General features: G+C 35.9%; 1 protein-coding gene across 8 annotated transcripts in view; it reads right to left on the bottom strand.

The window, feature by feature from the left end:
* Positions 1-25,072, bottom strand: part of ATRNL1 (attractin like 1) — a 685,371-nt gene that overhangs the window by 608,257 nt on the left and 52,042 nt on the right. For all 8 annotated transcript variants that reach the window (XR_007513388.1, XR_007513389.1, XM_049854677.1 and 5 more), the window contains 3 exons: positions 10,390-10,564; positions 5,498-5,585; positions 1,765-2,020 (listed from right to left, as the gene is read on the bottom strand). Coding sequence is in view for 6 of the 8 variants with exons in the window: in XM_049854677.1 (XP_049710634.1) it covers positions 1,765-2,020; positions 5,498-5,585; positions 10,390-10,564 (519 nt within the window). In the remaining 2 variants the exon portion in view is untranslated. The remainder of the gene's footprint in view (positions 1-1,764; positions 2,021-5,497; positions 5,586-10,389; positions 10,565-25,072) is intronic.

Genomic DNA, 25,072 nt, shown 5'->3' with positions numbered 1-25,072 from the left:
CAAGGTTGTGCCATGGGCAAATCGCAGATTGTTAATGAGTCTCCCTCCAATACTGATGCCCATTCTTTTTCATACAGTCCAGCTTTTCAGATTATTTGCTGGGCAAACAGCCTGGATAAGTATGGTGAAAAGATACAACCCTGACAGACAACTTTCCTGACTTTAACCCAATCAGTATCCCCTTGTTCTAGCCAAAGGTCTCTTGGTCTATGTGCAGGTTCCACGTGAACACAATAAAGTGTTCTGAAATTCCCGTTCTTCCTAATGTTATCCATAATTCATTATGATCTACACAGTCAAATGCCTTTGCATAGCCAATAAAACACAGGTAAACATCTTTCTGGTATTCTCTGCTTTCAGCCAAGATCCAATTTGACATCAGTAATGAGATCCCTTGTTCCATGTCCTTATCTGAATCCAGCCTGAATTTCTGACAGTTCCCTGTTGATATGCTGCTGCAACCATTTCTGAATGATCTTTGGCAAAATTTTACTTGTGTGTGAAATTTTACTTGTGCGTGATATGATAGTGTTCAATAAATTCTGCATTCTGCTGGATCATGTTTCTTTGGAATGGGTACAAATATGGATGGATCTCTTCCAGTCAGTTGACCAGGTAGCTGTCTCCTAAATTTCTTGGCACAGACAAGTGAGAACCTCCAGTGCTGCATCCTTTTTTTGAAACATCTCAATTGATATCCTGTCAATTCCTGCAGCCTTGTTTTTCACCAACGCCTTGAATGCAGCTTAGACTTCTTCCTTCAGTACCATCAGTTCTTGACCACATGCTATCTCCTGAAATGACTGAACGTCAGCCAATTATTTTTGGTACTGTGACTCTGTGTACTCCTGTCTTCCTTCGTCGTTCAATATTTTGCCCATGACAAAAAATAAATTATAAAAAATATTTTTAAAAAATATTGTGCCCATAGAATCCTTCAAAATTGCAACTCGAGGAAGGTCAAAGAATTGTTGGAGTGTGGGTACTAGAAAGAGTAAGCTGGAAAGACTGGTAGTAGTTGAAGAGTGAAATACTTAAAATGGAAATTATGGGATTTGTTGCAGGTAGGTAATGACAAGGTTCATAACCAAAACTGAAGTATGTTAGTGAATCTAAGTAGCCACCATAGGGTATATATTTGTAGACAAAATGAAAATCAACACTAAAGCTACAGCTCTTTGAGAATGTCACAGAGAATATTAAAATAGAAAAAAAAAGATACCAGAAAAACAAAGAGTATTTAACAATATAATACAAAAAGTCACATATAGATTTCCCCAGTTATCTTCACACTGCAAATAATCATCTGTTATAGACGTCAAGAGACTATCCTCAGGAAGCTTACTTTAATGAGTAAATATATAAATATGTAAAGATAAAGCAACAAGATTAAAAATGGGACCCTGAAAAATAAAAAATACTGCAATCATAGCATGTATATAGTAAAGTGATAGGGTTAGTTTCAGCATTTGGTTCACAAGTAAAATACAAAGAAACATCGCCATCTACTGGGATTTCTCATTTTAAATATTCTCAATTCTTAGAAAATGTGACTATATAGTAAGGTTTCCTTAATTTGGCTAAGAAGATAAACCTAAATATTAAGACAAAATCTAACACATAATCAAAAACTTACATTAAAATTCTGGTCTCAAATCACACCATTTTGACTAAATTCATATGAGGATTTTATTCCAGGTAAAAAATATTCTCAACCACAGAAGAAGAGAGTATGTAATTGAATACATTTTTAAAGTAACTCACAGATATGGTATTCTTGTATGCTGCTAGTATAACCATATATTGCAGAATATCCAAATATTATGATCATGACAACATCTCTGCTATCCAGCTCCATAATGTGTGCTGAATGTCCCTCCACAGCATACTGTTGACCATGCCCCAGAACAGTAGGAGATTTTGTACTCCACGACTGGCTGTGTATGTTGAAAACCCATAATTCATCTGTAACATTGCCATCATTTGTTTCAATTCTGCCTCCATACATAAAGATGTTTTCCTGAAAGTTAAAATATATATATTAATACAAAAAATAGTTACAGAACAAAAACTAATTTTAAACATTAGATTTCAGTAATTGCTCATGGCATGCATAAGGTATAACTCTTATTTGTTAAAAGTCAACAAAGACCACATGAGTATTGATAATTAATACTTTTACATACCAACACGGAAAAAAAAATCCATGCTTATAAAAAGTTACCCTAAGATATATTATTTAAGACATGTATAATACATACTCAATAACCATATTTTTAATTATTAGTAGGAAAACAACACTGAAACAACGTTGGGAGAATAGAAAATGAAATAAGCTATTTAAGAACTTACAACCAAGAATAATTTACTCCTCACATACAACAGAAAAATAACAGACTGAGCTGCTGATTAAAGTTACCCAAAGACTGTCATTTCAATCTTTGAATGATCTGAGTCCCTAGTTGTTACATTTGAAGTTCCTGTCAATTTGTAGTGCTTTGTGCTAGTCTTACTTTTGTACTGTTTTCACCAATTTCTGTCACCAAAAAGGTAGAACACATTTGTGCATCATGTGCAGTACATTTTTATCACCATTTCTTACGGCTATAAGCAGTACACCTTTGGGAAGTCTTTACAGTATCTATAAATCACGCAAATAATTTCAATCACATATGACTAAAATGAGTGATACATAAATGAAATACATCATCACTGTTGATTTCATCTGAGAATAGAAGGGAACGTCCTCAACGTGATAAAGGTTATCTAAGAAAAACCAGGAAGCCCTGATGGCATAGTGGTTAAGTGCTACAGCTGCTAACCAAAAGGATGGCAGTTCAAGTCCACCAGGCACTCCTTGGAAACTCAATGGGGCAGTTCTGCTCTGTCCTATAGGGTCGCTATGAGTCGGAATCAACTTGACGGCAGTGGGTTTGGTTTTTTTCTTTTTTTTTTTTAAGAAAAGCTCAAAGCTAACATCATACTTAATGGTGAAAGACTGGATGCTTTCCCTCAAGATAAGGAACAAGACAAGGATGTCTACTTTCACTGCTTCTATTCAACATCATATTGGAGGTTCTAGCCAAGGCACTTAGGCAAAAGATAAAATAAAAGGCATCCAGATTGGAAAGAAATGCCTCTTCGTGGATGAATGATCATGTATATAGAAAATCTTAAGAAATTCACACACACAAAAATAAGACCTAATAAGTTCAGCAAAGTTCCTGGATACAAGATCAGTACACAAAAATCAATTGTATTTCTGTACACTTGCAATGAACAATCCAAAAATGAAATTAAGAAACCAATTCTAATTACATAGCATCAAAAAGAATAAAATACATAGGAAGAGATTTAATAAATGTGGAAAACTTATACTCTGAAAATGACAAAACACTGTAGAAATAAATTAAAGAAGATATAAATAAATGAAAAGACATCCCATGTTCATGGCTTGGAAGGCTTCATACTCATAAGATGATAATACTCCCCAGAGTGATCCACAAATTCAACATGATTCCTATCAGAATCCCAGATGACTTCTAGGCAGAAAATGTCAAACTGATTCTAAAATGCAAACGTAATTTCAAGGCATCCAGAATATTCAGACAAGCTTAAAAAAGAATAAATTTGGAAGAGTCACACTTCCCAATTTCAAAACTTACTACAAAGCAAAAAGTAATTAGGACAGTGGTACTGGTATAAGGACAGATGCATAGAGCAACGGAATATAAATGAAAGTCCAGATATAAATCCATACATCTATAGTTGACTGATTTTCAATAAGAAAGCCAAGACCATCAAATAGGGAAAGACTTGTCTTTTCAACGAACGGTGCTAGGACAACTAGATAGTCATACGCAAAAGAATGAAGTTGAGAACCTTTACCACAAACCACATAAAAAAATAACTCAAAAGGGATCAAAGATCTAAATGTAAGGGACAAAACTATGAAATACAAAACACTTTTAAAAAATAGAGGTACATTTTCATTTACCTTGAATTTGGCAATGAATTCTTAGACTCTTAGACATGGCAACAAAAGTACAATCAACAAAGGAAAATATAAAAACACTGAACTTCATCAAAATGAAAAACTTTTGTCTTTTGTGCTTTAAAGGGCATCATCAAGTAAGTGAAATGAAAATCCTCAGAATGGGAGAAAACATTTGCAAATCCTACATCTGATAAGGGGCTTGTATCTAGAATACACACAAAAAAAAATCTTAAAACTCAATAACGAAAAGACAAATAACGTGATGTAAAAATGGGCAAAGGATCTGAATAGACGCTTCTCCAAAGAAGATATACAAAGGGTCAAGAAACACATGAAAAGATTCTCAACATCATTAGTCATTAGGTAAACACAAAGCAAAACCACAGTGAGACACCACTTCGCACCTGCTACGATGGCTATAATCAAAGAGTCAGATAATAACAAATGTTGACATGGATGTGAAAAGAACAGAACTCTCAATGTGGGTTAAAATGCAAAATGGTGCAGCCACACTGAACAATACTCTGGCAATTTCTAAAAAAGTTAAACACAGAGTTACCATTTGACCTAGCAATTCCACTCCTAGGTATATACCCAAAAGAAATAAAAACACACATCCACACAAAAACTTGTACAATATGAATGCTCATAGCAGCATAATTCATAACAGCTAAAAGTGAAAACAATCCAAATGTCCATCATCCGATAAACAAAATGCAGTATGTCCATACAACAGAATATTATTCAGCCATAAAAAAGGAATGAAGTACTGATACATGCTATAACATGGATAAACCTTAAAACATTTTGCTAAGTGAAAGAAGTCACAAAAGATCATATACTGTATGATTCAATCCATACGAAATATCCAGAATATAAAAATCAATACAGACAAAAGGTAGATTAGTGACTGCTTAGGGTTGGGGATAAGGGGGCTGGGGAGATGACAGACACCTAAAGTGTACAGGGTTTCCTTTTGGGGTCATAAAAATCTTCTAAAGTGGATTTTGGTGATGGTTGCACAACTCTGTGACTATACTAAAGAACACTGAATTGTATACTTTAAATGAATGAATTGCATAGTATGTGAATTATATCTCAATAAAGCTGTTACAAAAAAGAACAAAATGCAAAAAAGCAAAACTAAAAGACAAAGACAACACATATATATTATTTATACACATACATACACACACACATATGAAGGAGAGAGAATTAAATTTTTATTTTAGTTTTAAAACATGCATATGCATTTAAAAAAAAAAAGAAGTGGTAGCACCATGGTCATTTTTATTTTGTTCTTTTTACTGTCCCTGTATTTTCCAGATCTTTTTAAATATGCACAAAATACACAAAAATCTGATTTGAAAGGCCTAACCACAAATTACATTCATATTTTTTTATTAAAAATATTTCTTGATTCAAAATATTCAAATGATAACTTCATGAATCCCATACACACATAAAAGTAACTATGTAAAATGTAACCAATGTCCATACCTGATATAAAGCAAGAGAGTGTCCATATCTCTGGAGAGGTCCCCTTGAAAGACTTCCTACATTCCATATACTGCTTTCTAAATTGTAACTAAAAGCAAGAAAAGAAAATAACTGTATGAGCTAAGATTCATTTTCAGCTCTTTAATTTGCATGTGTTTTTCTTCAATATGTATCCAAGTATTCATTAAATTCAATAACAATTTTAACTAATAAACTCATAATCTCATGTACCATATTAGAAATTCTTAAAAAGGCTCATTCAAGATATACCTAATCGAAACTAGGATTCAATGACCTAAATGTATAATATACATTAACTTGACTAGGACATTATTACTAGAATTAATTTGTTCAATTACCTTTAATCATTTCAACCAACTGATTAACCTAAACGATAGTGAGCTGTTCTGCATTTTTAAACAACAAAAAAAAAGTCAATTTTTTCTTCTTGGAAAGAGATAAAAATTTTCTCCATTTGTATAATAGCCATTTCCTTTATGTATTCTACACACATATATTTTATACTGTTAGCTTAGCACTACATAAACTAAGCATATATTTCTTGTATATAAATACAGCCTATCAACTGATAACTCTTTTAAGATTGTGCAAAGTAAATCCAGTAGTATAAAAAGTTCTGTAAAAACTCATCAGACATGGAAGGGACTGGACAATGGGTTGGAAAGAGATGCTGAGGAAGAGTGAGCTACTTGTATCAGGTGGACACTTGAGACTGTGTTGGCATCTCCTGTCTGGAGGGGAGATGGGAGGGTAGAGAGGGTTAGAAACTGGCAAAACGGTCACGAAAGGAGAGACTGGGAGGACGGAGCGGGCTGACTCATTAGGTGGAGAGTAAGTGGGAGTATGGAGTAAGGTGTACATAAGCTTATATGTGACAGACTGACTTGATTTGTAAACTTTCACTTAAAGCACAATAAAAATTATTTTTAAAAAAAAGTTCTGTAAAAATAAGGTACTTAAAAAAATTAAAAATTTAAAAAAGGTACTACTGGATTACAGAATACAAAAAGGAAATTAATATTTGTTCCCCTCTTGTAAAAGCATAATATGAAGACAGAAGTTTCAAATGCTTATCTAACAGAATTCCAGTTTAGTTGTCATCATCATACTCAACACTCAAATCTCCTCAACTTGCCAGAACATACAAGAGAGAGCACCCAGCCAAGAAATGACTGGGGCCCTGTTGTAAGGGAAGAACCTCACTATCGTTAACTTCCCTTTCCCTCCTCCATCTCAACAGGAAAGAGAAGAAAGTTACTCTTTATAAAAAAAGGTAAGGGTTACCAAAAGTTGATCTCAGCATTATGTTTAACTTACTGCCTCCTCTGAGCTATTAGATATGTGTAATACAAACGAGGAAATATAATCAATCAGAACACAGTCTACAGACTTGTACCACTACATCTACCCATACAACCAGTATCTGCACCCAACACACTGCTTTCCACTAAATTACCGTAAATCATCAGGGGTCAGTAAACTATTTCCATAAAGAGCCAAACAGTAAATATTTTAAGCACTGCAGGCGACAGTGGTCTCTCATATTCTTCTTTGCTCTTTTTTACAACCCTATAAAAATTTAAAAACCATTCCTACCTCCCTGACCTGGGCTCCTAGCGCACAGCTGGCTGATTCCTGCTATAAATGAACATTCGCGTCCCTTATGCACTAGAGCTCATAACATTCCAGCAGCTCTCCCATCTCTTCCCTGTATCACCAATTTTTCTCATACTAGATCATTACCTTACCCATACAAATATGGTGTCAGACTGGCCATGTTAAAAAAAGAAAAACTTCTCTTGACCTCACTCCTGCTCAAACTACCACCCCATTCTTTATTATCCCCAGTTTGTGCATCCTCTCTTAAACTAACTCCAGTCAGGCCTTTAACCCCACCACTCCAGAAAAAATGCCTTTGTCAAGGTCAACTTCCTTATGCTAAAACCATGGCTACTTTTCAGTGCTCATTTTACCTGATTTGGTGAATCACTAGCATTTAACATTGTTAATCACTTCTTACTCTTTATATACTCTCTTCCCTTTACTCTTTATATACTCTCTTCCCTTGCCTTCTAAGACATGACACTCTTGATTTTCCTCTCACCAGTCACTCCTTTCAATCTCCTTTGCCGTCTTCTCTTCTCCCCAGCCTCTTCGGGATAAAACGCCTCAGCCTCATTTCTTGGTCCTCTTTTCTACCTACAGCACATTGCCTTCATAATCTCATCCTAATTTACCTCCTTGTTTCTATTCTTCCTTTTAATCCCCAGTCTACTCTCAACACAGCAGCCATAGTGACTCTTCTAAAATCAAGACAAAGCATACTCAAAACCCTCCCATGATTCCCCAAAGATCTACAATGCCCTATACCATCTGTCCCCCTCCCCCATTACCCTTTTAATTTCATGCTTCCCTTGCATGTATTCCATGCCAATCACATAGGTCTCTTTGTTGATTCTTGAACACTACAGGTAGCTCCTACCTTAAAGCCTTTGTCTCTGTATCCAGGAAACTGCACTGCCAACTCCCTTACCTCCTTTCTGTCTGCACTCGGTTTTCACCTTCTCCCTGAAGCGTACTTTAATCACTACATTTGAAATACAAACTCCTTCCTCTTTGGCACTCTGATCTGCTTACCCCTACTATACATCTAATCTATCTATCATTTATCTATCACAGATATATACACACATACAGGCACACACATACATATGTGCATATATATATAATTTACTTATTTACTGTATTTTTTCATTGCCTGTGTTTCCTCACTCACTCTACAAACACAGGGACATTTGTTATGACTGCTGATATATCCAAAACCAAACCCACTGCCATTGAGTCGATTCTGACTTAGAGCTATCCTATAGGACAGAGTAGAATTGCCCCACAGGGTTTCCAAGTAGCAGCTGGTGGATTCGAACTGCCAGCCTCCTGGTTAGCAGCCACAGCTCTTAACTACTGCACTGTCAGAGATATATCCAAAGCACTCAGAAAACTTAAACTAAGTGCTCAAAAACAGTCAGGTAAGCTCATGAATACGTATTTATTTTCACTAATGCCAATATATACATTCTGAAAAACATTCTCTCTAATGTAACAGATAGATACTAACACAGAACTTCTATATTATTTACTGAATGACTTTGTCTTGAAATGTAACATCTACACCCAGTTAAAATTCTACTATAGAATACAAATCAAGCTATGACTGACACTATCACTTCTAAAAGCTGTTTAAATATCCTTACTTACAATTGAACTACATTCAGAATGGTGAAAATACAATATTCTCTATCCTGTGAAAACAGTTACAAAAGTTATTTCTGATCTGATTTTGATAATAACCCCACAAACCTCAGAGCTTATTACAAATCTTTACAAACACCCTAACCAAAAAAACCAGGTTTCAGACAAAAATTAATCTGGTTCAAGTGGAAAATATGCAAGTTTAGGAGAATATTAAACAATATTCCTCACTTAACTTCTAATGTTATTCAACTTGCACAGAACACAAATTTTCTTCCGTGTTTTCATGACAATTTTGTTCTTTGTCTTCAGAACTCAAGTTTGCAAGCATCACAATTTAATTCCAAGTTCTATTTTACTTTCATAGGCTTTTAATTTTTTTTAATCAGTTGGTTTCCTTTTCGTTTCTACATTAAAATCACATTATTTATTCATGTTCTTCTCACATCTTTACATTTTATCCCACCAACTCCTCTTTTCAATTCTTCCTATTATATTTTTACTATCTATCTGTACATTTTGTTGTTGCTGTTACAGAATTCTAGTTAACTTACTCCCTGCCTCCCTCAAGAATTCATGTTATTTTATTTAATTTCACAGATTAATTGCAGTCATTTTTCAATTACAACTTTAAAGCAATCTCCTCTTACATCCGGTAAGAATTCCTTAAATCCCCAAAATTAAAAGGGCTAATATATTCAGTGAGCATGGTTACCAGATAAAATATAGGATGCCCAGTTAAATCTGAATTGCAGATAAACAACAAATAATTCTTTAGGATTTAAGTATGGTCCATTGATATCTGGGACAAAACAAAAGCATTGCATGGGACCTACTTACACTAAAGAATTATTTGTTTACCTGAAATTCAAATTTAACTGGGCGTCTTATACATTTACTTGTTAAATCTGGCAGCCCTGGGTATACACCATTGTGGTATACTCTCCAATGCCAGTCTGACTGGTTGATGCCCACGTCACACCAGTTACCACACATTTATCCCTATAAACAACATTGATGAACACACGATTCTATGTCCTTTTATTCTGTTGTTGAATGGTCCATAAAATAATCCCCTGGAAAAAATTCAGATAAAGCTCCTATCACCCAATCCTACAGAGGACAATATCTACTGACCCAAAAGTAAATAAAAGATCTCTTTTCTAAATATTGGCACTCCTCTCCCAATAAATGCTTTTAAAGAACGTACAAAATAAAAGTTCAGGAGAAATAAAATTTACAGAACTGGAAGTATTTTTATAAGAGACTATACTTCGTTCTGAAAAAATAAGAAGTGGCAGGATTCACAATGCCTGACAAAGGCATGACCACCCTTTATTTAAAGTTAATAGTTTCTCATTCAGATTAAAAGCAGTCTATAGAGGTACTGAAGTTTCTATACACAAAAAAAATCCCTAAATGTACAACGGCAAATAACTATAGACTTATTAAGCTCACATATTCCAAAATAACCTCCATGTAGCAAATAAATACTACCACAAGAATAATTATTTATAAGTTTGAACAGCAATAAAGCAAGACATTTATGATAGGTCTTATTACCAAAAAAAAAAAAACTCAGTTTATAAAAAGATTGTGAAAATCTGAAAAATATTACTTACTTCAAGACCATTTGAAATGAACTGTAGTTAAAAGTATATCCGCCAATCACCCACATAAATTTCCCATGTAAAACTGCTTTATGTGAAGCCCGACCTACAGAAGGACTGAAGGGTTTCACATTTGGCAGAATCCAGTAAGACTCAGTAGAAGGAACATTCAAGGAACAATCAGGACCTATTTTAAAAAGAATCAACACACTGCATTAAGCAAAGACCTCATATTATAAAAACAATATATGGATTAAGAGAATTTAATAATCCATTAATAAAAGTAATGTTCCTGAAACACACAACAAATGGCCTTAAATATAATTTATTTCAAAAAATTCTAACAGCAAATGTAATGCCTACAGAGAAAAAAGAATCACATTCAATCAGACTTGAATACGTTCAAATATCGCAATGTGAAAGAATTTGTTTAAACAACATAAAATTTTAGATTTACATTAAATTTTAGAAACTAAAATAACATACTCAAATCCTGCTTCTGTCTCCTCCTAGCAGTATAACCTATGACCTCGGGAAAGTCTGTTGACCTCTCTCATCATCAAGTCTTCATGTATAAAGTGTAAATCACAACCTACCCTCTAAGGGTTGTTATGAATATTTGATTTTTAAAAGACAGTAGAAATGAAAGCATTTGTAAATTATAAACTTAAAAGATAAAGATTACTTTTTTTTTTCAACTCAGGGGTTGGCCAACAATTTGGTCTATGAGCCAGATCTGGCCCGCTACTTTTTTTTTTTTTTTTGTAAATAAAGTTTTATTGGAACACAGTCATCATCATTCATTTAAGTATCTTCTATGGCTGCTTCTGCACAACAACAGCAGAGATGAGTAGTTGCAACTGACACCATATGGCCTGCAGAGTCAAAAATATTTACTATCCTATGCTTTACAGAAAGCTTGCCAACCTTGATTTAACTGAAGAAAAATGTGACCATATGGACATTGTATATAAGCAATACATCTATTGGTATAAATTGCAGATCTTATCTTCTTAAAAAAGAAATGTAGACTTATTTTAAATCATATAAATCAGGGATAATAAAGCAAATAGAATAAAATGTTAATAACAAATTAATCTGGGTAAAGGGCATGGGGGTATTCTTTGTAGTACTCTTACTCTTGTAACTTTTCTATAAATTTGAAACTATTCCCAAATAGAAAGTTGAAAACAAACAGACCATTCCCTAAAGGCACAGAGTTGGAAGCAGTCAGGCAGTATCTGGCTGCATATGTGACTAGGGATTTTGAGATGGGAAGATTACCTGGGATTATCCAGGCAGGACCTAAAAGTGATCACCAGTATCCTTACATGAAGGATGGAGGGGGAAAACTGACTACAGAAGAAGGCGGCAATGTGACCACTGAAGCAAGATGCTGTGCTGCTGGCTTTGAGGATGGAGGAAGGGACAGGGGGCCAAGGCATCAGGGAATACGGCTCTAGAAGCTGGAATATCAAGAAAACAAATGCTCCCAGAGCCTCCGGAGAAAACACGGCCCTGCCAACACCTGGTTTTCGGCTCAGCGAAACTGGTTTTAGACTTCTGACATCCAGAACTGGAAGAAAATAAACGGGTGTTGTTTTAAACCACCAAGTGTGCGGTAATTTGTTATAGCATTCATAAGGAACTAGAAAAAACAGAATTCCAGATATTAAAAAAAAAAAAACTCTATTCTGTTATTTAAAATACCTAATTTTCCAACAAAAAGAAGAAAAGCAGTCAAAAATCTTCCTATCTTTGTTGCTAACATATTTTGTATAAATTCTGTAAATTATTAGAAGGATTGGTCTACAGCCCAACTCTATAGACTGCCTATATTTTACCATAAATTAGTAAGTTTATAAGCAGAATGACAAGAGTTATGAATATTAACTTAATGTTTTCAGCAAAATTCAGTTTTCTAATTTGGAACTTTCTGCATCTTGCAATCAAAATGATTAAAAGCATAAATTAATAAATAATTAATTTGAAACTCAAATAACTATAAAACACTACTTTATACATACATGGGCATACCCATCCACTAAAAATCTAATATTGGCATCTCTAGTGAAGACCATTCAAGACTCCCTTTTTATAAAAATATGGCCGTCAAAAACCTACCATTTCATAACCTGGCCCCTCATGCAAAATCTCTGCATAACTTCTCTTAATCAGTATCGGTATCTCCTCAAAGCAGCAGATCTCAGCTGTTTTGAAAAGGATGTAATCAATGAGTTCACATTACAGTGGTTTTTCATAAAGATTTAACATTCTGCTTTTTCCACGGGTAGTTTAATAATCCAAAGAGCATATATGAATTTCTAATGCTGTAACTTTAGGCATTAGTAACAGGCTGCTGGGAGTCAGAGTAAAAAACACTGTTATATAATCATACAAAGTATAATTATACTCTGATCCCTCCCAGATTTGTATCTCCAATCTCACAATCTCTCCTAAATTCCAGGCTCAAATTTAGTCTACCTACCTGACATTTCCACTTGAACGTCTAATCATTACCTCATACTTAACATATCCAAAACTAAAATTGTGATTTTTTCCCTCTCAAACCTACTCTTTGACCAGTTTTAACCATCTCAGTAAATAGCACCTCCATTAACCCAGTTACTGGGGGCAAAAACCTTGACGCCATTCTTGAGTTCTCTCTTTCTTCCACATCCTACATTCAATCCATCAACAAATCCTAGACTGTCATTACGTAAACAGGGATACAGCCTTTCCAGTTGCTAAAATATGGAAATGCTTCAATGACAGTTGGTAAGCAGATGTTGCCTCACTAGTACCCCCACTTCGCTTTCCAGCTCCACTGACCTCTTCCCTGAGATAGTTCAGACCTCCTCACATTCCATGACTAAAGGGGCAATATCTGGCACAACATGATTCATCAAGGATCCTGCTCCAGTCCTAAGGCCAGCATCCATTTTGATTGTTGGTGACTGAGTGTCTGTGTCTCACCAGTTATGAACATTTTTTAATTCTATCATTCCTACAAGACTCCAACCATTAAAAATACCTTCCTAAGCAACCAAGGTGCCCACCAACACATGAATGGATAAATTATGGTACATTCACACAATGGAATACTACACATTGATAAAGAACAATGATGAATCTGTGAAACATTTCATGACATGGAGGAATCTGGAAGGCATTATGCTGAGTGAAATTGGTCGGCTGCAAAAGAACAAATACTGTATGAGACCACTATTATAAGAACTCAAGAAATAGTTTAAAAAGAGCACAACCAAATTAAACCAAAAGCAAAGAAGTTTCCTGAATAAACTGAATGCTTCAAAGGCCAGCATAGCAGGGGCAGGGGTTTGGGCACCACAGTTTCAGGGGACATCTAGGTCAACTGGCATAATAAAATCTATTAAGAAAACATTCTGCATCCCACTTTGGGGAGTGGCGTCTGGGGTCTTAAACGCTACCAAGCGGCCATCTAAGATGCATCAATTGGTCTCAACCCACCTGGAGCAAAGGAGAATGAAGAACACCAAAGACCCAAGGTAATTATGAGCCCAAGAGACAGAAAGAGCCACATAAACCAGAGATTATATCAGCCTAAAACCAGAAGAACTAGATGGTGCCCAGTTATAACTGATGACTTCCCTGACAGGGAACACAACAGAGAACCCCTGAAGGGGCAGGAGAACAGTGGGATGCAGACATCAAATTCTCATAAAAAGACCAGACTTAATGGTCTGACTGAAACTAGAAGGACCCCAGAGGTCATGGTCCCCAGACCTTCTGTTAGCCAAAGACAGGAACCATTCCCAAACCAACTCTTCAGAGAGGGATTGGACTGGACTATGGGATAGAAGACAATACTGGTGAGGAGTGAGCTTCTTGGATCAAGTAGATACATGAGACTATGTGGGCAGCTCCTGTCTGGAGGGGAGATGAGGAGGCAAAGGGGGACAGAACCTGGCTGAATGGACAGAGAAATAGAGAGTGGAGAGAAGGATTATACTGTCTCATTAGGGGGTAAGCAACTAAGAGTATATAGCAAGGTGTATATAAATTTTTGTATGAGACTGATGTGATCTGTAAACTTTCACTTAAAGTACAATAAAAATTAAAAAAAAAAAAAAAACCTTCCTAATTCCTTCCTCTACCACTACCATCCTAGTCCCACTCACCATCCACTCTCCCCTGGACTATTGCCATAGTCTCCCAACTGGTCTCTTTATTTCCCTTCTTGCTCCCTTTCCACCACGTTCAACTGTCCACAATGTAACCAGAATGATTAATAATGTAAGTAAGCTCCTATCACTTCCCTACTCAAAATTCTTCAATGATTTCTCACCACACTTAAAATCAAAATCCTTAACATGGCCTACAACCCCTGCATGACTGACCTCAGTATACAGTTACTGAATCAATGAACAAACAAGATGACGAGTGAAAGAAACTTAGAGCTTTAAAGGAGTAAAAGAATGAAATATGCAGTTAAACCTAGCTTTCCTTCTTACTAGCTGTGAAACCTGGGAGAAGTTAGTGGACTTCTCTAAGCTTCAATTTAATCATTAAGATTATACTAAAAGAACATAGGAGTTTGTGAAGATAGAATGAGAATGTATGTGAAATCATTAATATTTCATACATGACAAGTCCTTTATAATAGGAGCATTATTGTTATTATGCCAACCTTCTTCATTTCATGTACATACAAGGAAACTAGGTCTAGAAGCAGAAGTACAGGCCAGAAGAAAAAATAAAATTGCAAGTAAAAAATTTCTATAATCACAGGTAAATCCAATTTGAGAAATAATTACAAATAACAAATCCTAGGATAAAGATAGTACTACAGAGTTCTGAAAGTTTTTCTAAAGCAATTCCAGAACCCCTTTCTTTCTTCCTTTGCAAAGTATTATAATTATTCTGCATTGGAAACTTTTTCTTAAAGGAATGTATTTCTGATTTTATAATGTAAATCAGTACAAAAAAAAGTTATCTGCTTTACACAAAATTTACAAACTAACTTTCTTTCCATAAAAGAGGATAAACATTTAAAGTCTTCAGCTGAGGGAAAGAGCACTTCCCCTAAGGTCCCTCAATTTACGAATAGACCTCTGTACTAATTTCTGATGCTGTTAGAAAAACTGTAATTGCTATGTACAAAGATGCAGAATAGAAAAGCTGGCAGAAATTTTATCTCCCCTAACAACTGGGCAGATGAATTGTTCCTTCTACTGACTAATATTTCAACAGCCGGCTTTGATTTTTAAGAACATGAATTTTCCTGAGTGGAGTTTCTTGGTATCATTTCTAAAATGTAAAAACATTCATAAAATAAAGGGGGGGAGGGCAATCATACTAGATCAGTCAAATAAGGAATTTGGGGGAGAAATAAATTAGTCTTTACCCAGGCATTTTTTTTTATACAATTTTGGCTTATACCTTTAATTCATATCTAATCTACACTCTCATGAGAAAAGTTTATGTTACTACTGAAGTGAAACAGGTTTAAAAGGCCTCGTGTATTTATTTTCTTCTTGTAGTTCTCAGCTGAAAATATTAATAAATATTGTTAACTTTGAACTAGATTAAATGCAGATTGTTAAGCTGAATTTCTGTATATAACTCTATCACTGCAGGTATCACTTTTGGTATTTTAAATAAATGCAATAAAGGGAAGAACTAAAACCTCTAATAGTATCCCTAGGATAGCATATCCGTTAGGTTTCTGTGAGGGTAAGCCAAATAAACTAATTTTGCTAACTTAAGAAAAAATGTGAATTTGTTGAAAAAATATGGGAAAATTCAGAGAATTTTAAAAATGAGGGTAAAAAATCAGGATTGGAATAGCCAGGCACCTGGATTTATCATCCCAACAAGACTACCTCAATGAGTGGAAGGCAATTTCCCACAAAGAAATTGGATTGCTGATATAAAAAGGAAATACATGCTGGGGAGGGAGATTTTAAGAGAGATATACGTAGCTTACTGTAATGGTTGAAGAAATAGTCTTATTAATATGTGTACTGAAGCTCAAATACTCCAATAAAACACAAAACAAGACAACATGATTGCAAGTATCCTATCTTTTCAATGTTAATATTTGAATAATCTGACTTTGTTATAATACAATGGCCAAAGTATAGTGTTTTCTAAGCCATAAAACCAATCTCCAAAGGCCAGGTTTCAATTTTAATGTATTTTAAATGTCCAAAGCTGTTCTCTAAATGTGATGGCTAATTTTATATATCAGCTTGGCTAGACTATTTAATCAAACACTAATCTAGGTGTTGCTATGAAGGTCTTTTGTAGATGTGGTTAAGATCTATAATCTGTTGACTTTAAGTAACAGTGGGCCTCAAGACTGCAGTGTCAACTCCTGCGGAGTTTCTAGCCTCACAGCCTGCCCTACAGATTTCATGCTTACCAGCCCCCACAATCATGTGAGACAACTCTGTAAAACACACACACGTGTGTGTATATATGCGTGTCCTAGCAGTTCTGTTTCTTTGACTTATACAGGCCAGTATTTTCATTTTATAAAACAATGAGTTGGCTGAGTGGTAATCATTACATTAGATGTGTTCTAAGAATATTTGGTTCTCAGTTTAGATCAATGACGCTATTATAACATGGAAAGGAGCTGCCCTTTTCTTAACAAACATCAGTGGTTTCCGCTTATTATTTTTGAGCTGTGGAAACATTAAAGCAAAGTTTACATGGAATCTTAATACGTAAAATATCACAAAGTGGTGATGAAGGTATTGAAGAGCCACTTCTCCTTCATCCTACCCCACTACTGAGCCCATTATATAGCTCTTGAGTCACACATTTTCAAAACTACCAATACCAACAAAATATGTGTTTAGAAAAGACTAATTTAAAAAATGTTAAGGATCTATTTTTGGAATAATTATGGCCCTCAAAATTATACTTCATCTAAAACAATGAAAGTATGTTGTTAGGTGCCATCGAGTAGATTTTGACTCATCGCAACCCCATGTAACAGAGCAGAATTGCGCCATAGGGTTTTCTAGGCTGTAATCTTTATGGAAGCAGACTGCCAGGTGGGCCACTAGATGGGTTCAAACCACCAACCTTTGATTAGCAGCCAAGCACTTAACCGTTTGCACCATCGGGGATCCTTAATGAACGCATACAAATCAACATTTCTTTTAGGCACAATAATCAACCTGTCACACATTTTAGATTGGTAAAGGTATAATGCTTACAGAATATCTTTAATAGTATGCCTGATATTTAAATATTGTTCATAAATTCAAATTTTTACCTATGAATAAAATATATTAAATCTGCTTACAAAGGGAAGAAACTACCATACCAAGACCTACTACAAAGTGTCTACTTATTAAGAAGGAAACTGTTATGGTAATATCAATCCTTTAAACGAATACTACCTTATATTTGCACAAAAAAGCAGTTTATTGTTAGTTGCCTGTTGAGTCGGCTCAGACTCACAGCGACTTTAGGTATAACAAAAGGAAAGGTTGCCTGGTCGGTCTATTCTCAAATTCAAACCCAACTAAACAACCAGCTGTAAACATTAAATGATGCAGGAAGCATCAAAAGAAGATGGAAGGAATACACAGAGTCACTATACCAAAAACAACTGGTCGACATTCAACCATTTCAGGAGGTAGCATACGATCAGGAACAGATGATACCGAAGGAATAAGTCCAGGCTGTACTGAAGGCAATGGCAAAAAACAACACTCCAGGAACTGACAGAATACCCACTGAGATGTTTCAAAAAACAGATGCAGGGCTGGAAGTGCTCACTCATCTATGCCAAGAAATTTGGAAGACAGCTACCTGGCCAACCAACTGGAAGAGACCCATATTTATGCCTATTTCCGAGAAAGGTGATTCAACCGAACGCAGACATTATCTAACAATATCATTAATATCACACGCAAGTAAAATTTTGCTGAAGATCATTCAAAAGCAGCTGTAGCAGCGTTATCGACAGGGAAAAAAAAAACCAAACCCATTGCCATCAGGTCGATTCCTACTCAAAGCGACCCTATAGGACAGAGTAGAACTGCCCCATAGAGTTTTCAAGGAGCACCTCATAGATTCGAACTGCAGCCATAGCACTTAACCACTATGCCACCAGGAATTCCATTGACAGGGATCTGCCAGAAATTCAAGCCAAATTCAGAGGAAAGTGTAACCAGGAACATCATAGCCAATGTCAGGTGGATCCTGGCTGAAAGCGGAGAATACCAGACGGCTGTTTACCTATGTTTTATTGACTATGCAAAGGCATTCAACTCTGTGGATCATAACAAATAATGGGTAACACTGCAAAGAATGGGAATTCCAGAACATTTAATTGTGCTCATGGGAAACCTGTACATAGATCAAAAAGCAGTCATTCAAACAGAACGAGGGGATACTTCTTAAAGTCAGGAAAAGTATGCGTCAGGGTTATATCCTTTCACCATACCTATTCAATCTGTATGCTGAGCAAATAATTCGAGAATTTGGACGACAGGAAGAATGGGGCATCAGATTGGAGGAAGACTCATTAACAACCTGTGATATGCAGACGACACAACCTTACCTGCTGAAAGTGAAGAAGACGTGAAGCACCTACTGTGAAGATCAAAGACTACAGCCTTCAGTATGGATTTCACCTCAACATAATCAAAAATCCTCACAACTTGGCTGGGTCGAGATGGCGGACTAGGTAGATGCTACCTCGGATCCCTCTTGCAACAAAGACTCGGAAAAACAGGTGAATCGATCACATACATAACAATCTACAAACCCTGAACAACAAACACAGATTTAGAGACGGAGAACGAACAAATACGGGGAAGCAGTGACTGTTTTCGGAGCCTGGAGCCAGTGTCCCAGTAAGCAGATTTTCTGGAAAAACAAGTTTCCCAGGTCTGCTATCTCTGCTTATTCAACAGAGCCCTAACTGACCCACAACAAAGAACTGAGGGCTGAAGCTCCTCCTAGACCACCTAGCCTCTTGCCTTAGGGGTCTAAGGAGGGTGACATCTCCCAATCAGTAGAGGTACTTGCATTGGGGGCCTAAGGTACAGCTGCAGTGCCCTCCCACCAAGGTGCTATAGGAATAGAGACACACCTACCTCACTGACACTTGGGGGAACCCTGTCAGCATCCTGCCCCCCCTAGAGGGTGAACCCCAGCTGCTAATAGAATCTGGTGCACACAACTATCACCACTACTTCTTGAGGTGGATAGGTGCTGGGTGCAACACACACTTGATGCACACAGATTCTACTCAACAATAGTGAATAGACTCAGGCATATATATCTGGCAACAGCCAAAACCAGCTGGTAATAGGTCATAAGTAAGTCAAGGGCTACAATAAACAAGACAGCACAATCTAGTAGCCCATCCATGTATATTGAAAGAAAACAAAACAAGATAAGACTCAGTGAGCAATTACAGAATAAATCATTATTTTTTTTTTCTATATCTTAGTGATGGCTCGGAGACAGCAGTCGATATCAAACCACATAAAGAAGCAGACCATGACAGCTTCCACAACCCCCCAAACAAAAGAATCAAAATCTTTCCCAAATGAAGATACAATCCTGGAATTATCAGATACAGAATATAAAAAACTAATTTACAGAATGCTTCAAGACATCAGAAACGAAATAAGGCAAACTGGAGAAAAAGCCATGGAACACACTGATAAAACAGTTGAAGAACTCAAAAAGATTATTCAAGAACATAGTGGAAAAATTAATAAGTTGCAAGAATCCATAGAGAGACAGCATGTGGAAATCCAAAAGATTAACAATAAAATGACAGAATTAGACAACGCAATACGAGGTCGGAGGAGCAGACTCAAGCAATTAGAATGCAGACTGGGAAATCTGGAGGACCAGGGAATTAACACAAACATAGCTGAAAAAAAATCAGATAAAAGAATTTAAAAAAATGAAGAAACCCTAAGAATCATGTGGGACTCTATCAAGAAGGATAACTTGCATCTGATTGGAGTCCCAGAACAGGGAGGGGGGACAGAAAACACAGAGAAAATAGTTGAAGATCTGCTGACAGAAAACTTCCCTGACATCATGAAAGACGAAATGATATCTATCCAAGATGCTCATCGAACCCCATTTAAGATTGATCCAAAAAGAAAAACACCAAGACATATTATCATCAAACTTGCCAAAACCAAAGATAAACAGAAAATTTTAAAAGCAGCCAGGTAGAAAAGAAAGGTCTACTTCAAGGGAGAATCAATAAGAATAAGTTCAGACTACTCAGCAGAAACCATGCAGGCAAGAAGGGAATGGGACGACGTATACAGAGCACTGAAGGAGAAAAACTGCCAACCAAGGATCATATATCCAGCAAAACTCTCTCTGAAATATGAAGGAGAAATTAAGATATTTACAGATAAACACAAGTTTAGAGAATTTGCAAAAACCAAATCAAGGCTACAAGAAATACTAAAGGATATTGTTGGGTCAGAAAACCAATAATATCAGATACCAGCACAACACAAGGTCACAAAAGAGAACGTCCTGATATCAACTCAAATAGGGAAAGCACAAAAACAAATTAAGATTAATTAAAAAAAAAAAAAAAATGCTCATAACAGGGAATCATTGCAGTCAATATGAAAAGATCACAATAATCAAAAACAGGGACTAAATACAGGTGGCATAGAACTGCCATATGGAGAGTGATACAAGGCAATATAGAACAATACAAGTTAGGTTTTTACTTAGAAAAATAGGGGTAAATACTAAGGCAACCACAAAGAGGTATAACAACTCCAGAACTCAAGATAAAAGCCAAGAAAAACGTAAAGTCAAACACTACGAAAATGAGGATCTCACAATTTACTAAGAAAAACGTCTCAGCACAAAAATGTATGTGGAAAAATGAAATTGTCAACAACACACATAAAAAGGCATCAAAATGACAACACTAAACACTTATTTATCTATAATTACGCTGAATGTAAATGGACTAAATGCACCAATAAAGAGACAGAGAGTCACGGACTGGATAAAGAAACACGATCCATCTATATGCTGCCTACAAGAGACACACCTTAGACTTAGAGACACAAACAAACTAAAACTCAAAGGATGGAAAAAAATATATCAAGCAAACAATAAGCAAAAAAGAAGAGGAGTAGCAATATTAATTTCTGACAAAATAGACTTTAGACTTAAATCCACCACAAAGGATAAAGAAGGACACATATAATGATAAAAGGGACAATTGATCAGGAAGACATAACCATATTAAATATTTATGCACCCAATGACAGGGCTGCAAGATACATAAATCAAATTTTAACAGAACTGAAAAGTGAGAGAGACACCTCCACAATTATACTAGGAGACTTCAACACACCACTTTCGGAGAAGGACAGGACATCCAGTAAGAAGCTCAATAGAGACACGGAAGACCTACTTAAAACAATCAACCAACTTGACCTCATTGACTTATACAGAACTCTTCACCCAACTGCTGCAAAGTATACCTTTTTTTCTAGCGCACATGGAACATTCTCTAGAATAGACCACATATTAGGTCATAAAACAAATCTTTGCAGAGTCCAAAACATCGAAATATTACAAAGCATCTTCGCAGACCACAAGGCAATAAAACTAGAAATCAATAACACAAAAACTAGGGAAAAGAAATCAAATACTTGGAAACTGAACAATACCCTCCTGAAAAAAGACTGGGTTATAGAAGACATCAAGGAGGGAATAAGGAAATTCACAGAATGCAACGAGAATGAAAATACTTCCTAACAAAACCTCTGGGACACAGCAAAAGCAGTGCTCAGAGGCCAACTTATATCGATAAATGCACACATACAAAAAGAAGAAAGAGCCAAAATCAGAGAACTGTCCCGACAACTTGAACAAATAGAAAGTGAGCAACAAAAGAACCCATCAGGCACCAGAAGAAAACAAATAATAAAAATTAGAGCTGAACGAAATGAATTAGAGAACAGAAAAACAACTGAAAGAATTAACAAAGCCAAAAGCTGGTTCTTTGAAAAAATTAACAAAATTGATAAACCATTGGCTAGACTGACTAAAGAAATACAGGAAACGAAACAAATAATCCGAATAAGAAACTAGAAGGGCCACATCACAACAGACCCAACTGAAATTAAAAGAATCATATCAGATTATTACGAAAAATTGTACTCTAACAAATTTGCAAACCTAGAAGAAATGGATGAATTCTTGGAAAAACACTACCTACCTAAACTAACACATTCAGAAGTAGAACAACTAAATAGACCCATAACAAAAAAAGAGATTGAAATGGTAATCAAAAAACTCCCAACAAAAAAAAGCCCTGGCCCAGACGGCTTCACTGCAGAGTTCTACCAAACTTTCAGAGAAGAGTTAACACCACTACTACTAAAGGTATTTCAAAGCATAGAAAATGACGGAATACTACCCAACTCATTTTATGAAGCCACCATCCCCCTGATACCAAAACCAGGTAATGTCTTTACACATTACAAAAAAAGAAAATTACAGACCTATATCCCTCATGAACATAGATGCAAAAATCCTCAACAAAATTCTAGCCAATAGAATTCAACAACATATCAAAAAAATAATTCACCCCGACCAAGTGGGATTTATACCAGGTATGCAAGGCTGGTTTAACATTAGAAAAAGCATTAATGTAATCTACCACATAAATAAAACAAAAGACAAAAACCACATGATCTTATCAATTGACGCATGAAAGGCATTTGACAAAGTCCAACATCCATTTATGATAAAAACTCTCACCAAAATAGGAATTGAAGGAAAATTCCTCAACATAATAAAGGGCATTTATACAAAGCCAACAGCCAACATCACTCTAAATGGAGAGAACCTGAAAGTATTTCCCTTGAGAATGGGAACCAGACTAGGATGCCCTTTATCACTGCTCTTATTCAACATTGTGCTAGAAGTCCTAGCCAGAGCAATTAGGCTAGACAAAGAAATAAAGGGTATCCGGACTGGCAAGGAGGAAGTAAAATTATCTCTATTTGCAACTGACATGATCTTATACACAGAAAACCCTAAGGAATCCTCCAGAAAACTACTGAAACTAATAGAAGACTTTGGCAGAGTCTCAGGTTATAAGATAAACATACAAAAATCACTTGGATTCCTCTACATCAACAAAAAGAACATCGAAGAGGAAATAACCAAATCAATACCATTCACAGTAGCCCCCAAGAAGATAAAATACTTAGGAATAAATCTTACCAAGGATGTAAAAGACCTATACAAAGAAAACTACAAAGCTCTACTACAAGAAATTCAAAAGGACATACTTAAGTGGAAAAACATACCTTGCTCATGGATAGGAAGACTTAACATAGTAAAAATGTCTATTCTACCAAAAGCCATCTATACATACAATGCACTTCCAATCCAAATTCCAATGTCATTTTTTAAGGGGATAGAGAAACAAATCACCAACTTCATATGGAAGGGAAAGAACCCCCGGATAAGCAAAGCATTACTGAAGAAGAAGAAGAAAGTGGGAGGCCACATTCTACCTGATTTCAGAACCTATTATACAGCCACAGTAGTCAAAACAGCCTGGTACTGGTACAACAACAGACACATAGACCAGTGGAACAGAATTGAGAACCTAGATATAAATCCATCCACATATGAGCAGCTGATATTTGACAAAGGCCCAGTGTCAGTTAATTGGGGAAAAGATAGTATTTTTAACAAATGGTGCTGGCATAACTGGATATCCATTTGCAAAAAAATGAAACAGGACCCATACCTCACACCAAGCACAAAAACTAACTCCAAGTGGATCGAAGACCTAAACATAAAGACTAAAACAATAAAGATCATGGAAGAAAAAATAGGGACAACCTTAGGAGCCCTAATACAAGGCATAAACAGAATACAAAACATTACCAAAAATGACGAAGAGAAACCAGATAACTGGGAGCTCCTAAAAATCAAACACCTATGCTCATCTAAAGACTTCTCCAAAAGAGTAAAAAGACCACCTACAGATTGGGAAAGAATTTTCAGCTATGACATCTCCGACCAGCGCCTGATCTCTAAAATCTATATGATTCTGTCAAAACTCAACCACAAAAAGACAAACAACCCAATCAAGAAGTGGGCAAAGGATATGAACACACACTTCACTAAAGAAGATATTCAGGCAGCTAACAGATACATGAGAAAATGCTCTCGATCATTAGCCATTAGAGAAATGCAAATTGAAACCACAACGAGATTCCATCTCACTCCAACAAGGCTGGCATTAATCCAAAAAACACAAAATAATAAATGTTGGAGGCAAAAGGATAAATATTGTATAAGACCACTATTATAAGATCTTGAGAAATAGTATAAACTGAGAAGAACACATACTTTTGTGGTTATGAGGGCGGGAGGGAGGGAGGGAGATGGTTTTTTACTGATTAATTAGTAGATAAGAACTGCTTTAGGTGAAGGGAAGGACAACACTCAATACATGGAAGGTCAGCCCAATTGGACTGGACCAAAAGCAAAGAAGTTTCCAGGATAAAATGAATGCTTCAAAGGTCAGCGGAGTAAGGGTGGGGGTTTGGGAACCATGCTCTAAGGGGACTTCTAAGTCAATTGGCAAAATAATTCTATTATGAAAACACTCTGCATCCCACTTTGAAATGTGGCGTCTGGGGTCCTA

This window comes from Elephas maximus, chromosome 16, assembly GCF_024166365.1.
Source record: "Elephas maximus indicus isolate mEleMax1 chromosome 16, mEleMax1 primary haplotype, whole genome shotgun sequence".
Taxonomy (NCBI): Eukaryota; Metazoa; Chordata; class Mammalia; order Proboscidea; family Elephantidae; genus Elephas; species Elephas maximus.
Note: the sequence above shows the minus strand (reverse complement) of the source record. Positions and strands in the feature narration are given on the sequence as shown.